General features: G+C 38.0%; 1 protein-coding gene across 1 annotated transcript in view; it reads left to right on the forward strand.

Annotated features, from left to right (window-relative positions):
• The window catches only part of KCNK5 (potassium two pore domain channel subfamily K member 5), a 39,349-nt gene extending 33,818 nt beyond the window's left edge, over window positions 1–5,531 (forward strand). Inside the window, exon 5 of the mRNA XM_048080093.2 lies at window positions 394–5,531. Coding sequence (XP_047936050.1) covers window positions 394–1,214 — 821 coding nt within the window. The 3' untranslated portion in view covers window positions 1,215–5,531. The remainder of the gene's footprint in view (window positions 1–393) is intronic.
• Window positions 5,532–6,000: the final 469 nt, after the last annotated feature.

A 6,000-nucleotide genomic window follows, 5' to 3' on the forward strand; every position in this document is an offset into this window, starting at 1 on the left:
TCAGCGCTATGTGATACTCTCTGTGCAGCTGTCTAGAACTAGTCAACAGGAAATGCTGAACATACTGGTGTCTACCTCATAAATCCTGTCTTTCTCTAAAGTCTGCTATGTTATTTGAGGCTTTGGAGATGGTCCTTGGGAAGTGGAATTCTGAGGCTGATCCTTTTCTCAAGCAAAGTACCTATACCTGTACTTTAAGGGCTGGGGGAATGCTTATATCTTTTCAAAAAGAAAAAAGTTACTTTTATAGCTTACAAGGAGCATGTGCTGTCATTTTATGTTGTAGCCCAACAGTCAGACTGTATGGAATGGAGTGCTTCTCAGGGTAGTAACTTAAAATTTCTCATCTGTGAGTCCTCTTTCAATAATGTTCTTGTTTTTAATTCTTTGTAGGCGTAAATCCAGATGCAAACTATCATGCCCTTTACAGATACTTTGTGGAGTTATGGATCTATCTGGGACTAGCTTGGCTTTCACTCTTTGTCAACTGGAAGGTCAGTATGTTTGTGGAGGTTCATAAAGCAATCAAGAAACGGAGGAAAAAAAGAAAAGAGTCTTTTGACAACCATCCTAGGTCTAAAAAACCCCTTCAAATGGGTACCTCCAAGGATGTGAACATTTTCAGCTTCCTTTCAAAGAAGGAAGAGACCTACAATGATCTTATTAAACAAATTGGGAAGAAGGCCCTGAAGACAAACAATGACAAGATGATCAAAGTAGAAAATACCAAACAAAATATGCAGAATACCAGTAAAGATGCTCAGGTGACTTACACAAAAACAGAGTCATTTGAGTATGAGGAGTCTTCCCTGGACATTCAAAATGGTCACGTACTCAGACACCTGCATGATAAACGTATTGGAGACAGCCCCCTAGAAGGAACCATGTTTGTAAACCAGCTAGACAGGATAAGTGAAGAAGAAGGTGAAGTATGGGATTCCAGAGACTATCGACCCTTAATATTTGAGAATGCCAATATAACATTTGTAAATGAGGATGATGATGAAGAGGAAGATATCTCAGATGATGAGGAAACTTCAAAATCCTCCATGGATGATAATCTTGTAGAGGAACCTGAAACTGCAAAAAAACTGGTAAAATTCCCATCCTCTGACGAATCTACCTTTACCAACAACGAGCTAGAACTTTCTGTGCCTTATGAACAACTGATGAATGAGTATAATACAGTAAGCAATGTGAAGGCTGCAACGTGAAGCATGCTGGACAGTGGCTTTCTGAAAATGGTCAGTGCATATTGAACAAATTAATGGAGCAAGGAGAAAAGCATGTTTTTGCAACTTCTCCTGTCTCTTTGAAAACAAAAGCAAGACCCAAACTAATGACCTCCAGTGTCCTTTTCCTATCCTAAGTTGGTTTCTGAGCCCATCAGCTTTGCTTATCTGAACAGACTTGTAAAATAACAGTTGAATCAGGAGTCCTGCTCAGTCTCGGGATTTTATGGTTCTTGAACAAAGTAGACAAGAAAAGACTAGTTAATACACTGGACCTGCTCTACATTTATGCATTTCATTGAGGAATTAGTTTTGGAGTTTAACTATACTGTTGCAAAGAGACTGGTTTGGGCATCAAATGTGTTCGGTTACTCCACTAGCCCTTCAACTCTGAAAACCTGGATTTGAATCCTGCTTTGATCAAAAATGAAAGCAAGGGTTGTTTTTGTGTTGTGTTGTTTTGTTTTTGTTTTACTACCCATTGTTAAGTTTGTACCACAAAAAAAAATGGTGCAACCACTAGTGGTTCTTAATGAGAAACTTTAGATGGAATACCAGAGGCACACAGATCTGAGCTGGGGTGCACTGGCAGACTGAGGAGAGGAGGAAGCTTCTAAAACATCTGTCTGGAATATGTCAGTGCTTGTCAAATTTAGTTGTAGTTTCGTGAACAAAATATTCAAATTAAAAATTCCAAGGAATGGATTGAGAAGGCAAAAATCCTCTGGGATGAAGCTCACCAGTTGGGCTGCTAAACTGCACATCAGCCCCAGAACTGTTGAAGATTAAGGTGACTGGAAAACCTATTGATCAAAGCATGTACGAGCACAAGCAGGATGCAACAGACTTTTCTTAATGTTGAAAGTGTCCTTCCACTGTCCATTTCCTAGAGGAAATACTTGAATGAACCTTATACAGTATCTATGTACAGGTGAAGTTTTAGTGACACTGCTCTTCTGCGGGGAAAAAAAATCACCTTTGGAGATGCAGATATTCTCTAAACGCCCTAATGCCTGTCAGAAGGGACCTGCAGCACTGCTACTGACCTGTGCAGTGTGTTAGTCAGTATTGTTTGGTGTTCCTCCCTGCCTTGGTACTTCAGACTAGACTTGAATGAGAGATGATTTTTGAAACAGTTGATTATACTTTGCTTATTTGTTTTGTTTTAAAGCCTGATCTATGTGCATATACAATGGTTATTCTATCCCACTTTCAAGAAGGCTGAACAATGTCAAGTCTTGTGCAAAGCTGAGATGTGATCAAGTGACTTAAGGCCATAAAGCACTTTTTGAAAGGGACTTTGGCTCTAAGCTCCTGAAAGTATTATATGTGGCTTGGAAATGGGCTTCTCATTGAGAAGGAAATATGTCTTTTTCATAACGTTTAAGCCCAAGTCATTTTGGCTGCAAAGAAAATTATACCATGTTTTTTCCTTTTCTTTTTCCGTATCCTTGCATTAACCTGGAGAACTCTTTCAAATGAGGCTGTTGATTATGCATTGGCAAAAGGTACTGACTTCGGTTGTATCCAATCTACTTGGAACAGAAAATAGCCAAGACCTTTGAACCTTAACATCTCAAGTTCTGTTATTTTGTATAGTTTCGCTGTGTTTAAGTCATTCCAGTATGTCCTCAAGTTTTCAAAGTTCAGTGAACAGTTAAGTTGTTTAATTCTCATTTTCAGTATAATGCTGGCCGACTTGCTAGCTCTGTAAAATGAGCTTATGGAATCTTACAGTGCTAATCTTGAATTACTGCATTTTTCTAATAACTACAAATATGAGCTGCAGCTTCAATTGCCGGCCTCTCCTTTGGAAACTGGCAGTCTGGTTGGATGTCCTGTTGACAAGAAGTATTGAAGTTGCCTGCTGTGAAATAAGAGATTGTCTGTATTGATTTCTTTTCAGCATCTTCCACGTATATGAGATTTTTCAAATAGAAAGTGAACTAGGGCCAAGCCTGTTATACCGACAAAAATGTGGAACCAACATCATTGAAATCAGTAGTTAGTATGTATTTGATGATAATTTGGGGAGATTCTAATTTGAAATCTAATTGCATTATGTTATTGCATCTGAAGGAAAAGAGGGAGATGTGCTATCAAAAAGATTCTGACTTACTTCTAAATGACTCCCCCACCGTGCACACACCCACCCCTGCATTTTTTTAAAATGACTCCAAGCCCTTCTTCAACTATTTCTTTGTATCTGAAGGGTTGTGGTTGACAGCTGTACCTTGTAATCCTAAGAAATTTTAGGTAAGATGGCATACCTGATACACAAGGTGTTTGTGTAACAAGTCTAGCCTGCATTTTTTTAATTTAAAAATGTTCATATTAGGTTGAAAGAAAATGAAAAAGCACTCCATATAGCTTTTGTTGTCCTCCGACTTGTCTTCCATTATTGATGCAAAGATCAAAAGTTTTAGCAACAGTTAAAAAGCTACAGGACAGTAAGGAGAGAAAATGCTTGCTGAAATCATATGAAATGGAAAAGCATAGTCAAAGTCTGATCTTCATTGCAAAATAATAAGTGAATAAATTTCTCTTTAAGACAGAAATAATACGACCCAGATACTTGGCTGGGCTTCTTTGATTGGGAGGGTTGTTGCACACTGGAACCCAGATTCTCCATTCTCCGTTGTGAAGTGCACTTGTATGCCAGAGCTGAGAATGGATGGGATCTGTTTCATATTATCATGTTAGATGCAGCTCTTTGGCCTTTCCCAGTGTAGTCAGCATAGACTGTATGTATAATCAGCATCATGGGGTTTAAAGTAATAGTTTAAACTTATTAAAACAAAGTACAAAATTCCCACTTTTTTTTGGGAAACATGATCACACCTCACAAAACTGTTCTCAAGACATCCCCACCATGTGCCTTAATGCAGTTCTAATACTGGGGGGAAAAATAATCTTTACAGGGGCCAACATAATTGGTCTCATTAAGCCCTACTTGTTTTCAGTGTTCTGGAGGGATTTGGTTGGCACATGATTTTCATGCTGGCTCTCCAAAAAGTTGAACCATTTCCCAAGGGTTTTAATATTATGGTGCCATCTCAGAAGTACCGAAGTGCTAAGCAAGACAGTTTTTTGTCTGCCTGTCTTCCATGTCTTGAGAAAAGTGAGTTAGAGGGGTGTCCAGGCTGGATTTTGAGCTTTTCAGCCTCAAAAGTGCCTCCAATTAATTTCAATGAATTCCCTAGTGCTATTTGGTAAGGTTTTGTAGTTTTTTCAGTTATCTGGTCAACCTGGAAACATTTTCTTTGGATGCCATGTAAGATCTAACTAGCTAACTAGTGATGTTAGGAGCTCCCTTAACACTATGTAATTAGTTTTTATAGGTGAGGCAGATCTCTTACTGAAAAGAGAGGAAAGGGGAGTCTTTTTTTTTTTTTTTAATAATTTAAAAGCACATATAAGGAAAAGATGGAGTAGAAGTGAAAACTCTTCTTTCTATCTATTGCCTATAAGTAGCTTGTATTTCCAGTCACATGATGTGCAGCATAGGTCTGCATTCACAATAGTAACTTACTAATTTTGCCAAAATGAGCCAATACTTCAAAAACTAGAAAAATAAATCTTGAAATGTGACAAAAATCTATTCCTATAAAGGCCCTTTTAAATGTTATAGACTAGGTTACCGCATCCCTCATGACGTGATTGTGACACTTCTTGCTTTTTTCTTGTGCTATTGAAGCCTGTTTTTACCAGAAGGGCATAGTTTTCAGATACATATCTCATGGCAGGTAATCTAACACATCTGATACACTGGTACGAAATCACTGAGGAAATACAAGAAGTGATGTGTTAAATTTTTCTGAACCTAATGATTTGTGAATCTGTTGCTGGCAATAGATGTCACAAAACATGCAGAAATAAAACCATAGAGACTGATAACAGATCCATGGTGACACAGCTGTATATGTTGAGATATTTTTCTCCAGCTGAGCTTGGAGAGTACAAGTAGAGACAGACAAGCGTTGCTGATGAGGAGAGCAAAAAGCAATATACAAGTCTGTTGACCTAAACAGAAAACCAAGAGTTCTGTTGTAGACTTGTGATTTTTGTGCCTCGTTGGATTCATTCCACTTGTGATGGATTTACCTTTTAGAAAATTAGCTTGTCTTTCATAATTGCTTTTGAAGTTTGTACAGTTCTGACTCTATCACTCCATAATATGCCTGTCTGTCTATTCTTTGTTGCTGATTGTCACTGGAATCACACTGTATGTAAATATTTGCTAAGTCTTTGTAAAATGTAATTTATTTTAATATTTTGCAATAAAAATTTTACAATTTACCCTCTCAGTCGAGAAATGAAATTTCTTTTTACAGCTCCCTATAGTTGTAATGCATCTCACAGATGAGGCTGGTCCTGTTCCAAAGGGCTTGAAGGTGTAAGGAGCCGATAAAGCGAGTTGTTTTATGCAAGCAGGTGCCAACACTTGTATGGAGTATTGGTGACCAGCAGCATCTAGTCTGCAGTTAAATACAGCGTAGCAAAATATTATACGGTAAGGATTTGGGACAGCTGTTGAAGGGGGTAGAAAAGTTTATTCTACAACAGTGTTTTTTCAAGGGGCTGTTTATTTTTAAAGAAGATGCAGTGAGACAGGAAGTGTTAGAATTGATCAGTACTATGATAAAATAAGAGATGTTTATAGCTAATGTCTGCATCTCATGCCAGAGCTATTGAAATATTTGAGTGGCTGTTAGTGAATTTTCACAAGACTTTTAGCAGCAGTGCTCATAGTCTGGAGGTCTAGCAG

This window comes from Anser cygnoides, chromosome 3, assembly GCF_040182565.1.
Source record: "Anser cygnoides isolate HZ-2024a breed goose chromosome 3, Taihu_goose_T2T_genome, whole genome shotgun sequence".
Lineage (NCBI taxonomy): Eukaryota > Metazoa > Chordata > Aves > Anseriformes > Anatidae > Anser > Anser cygnoides.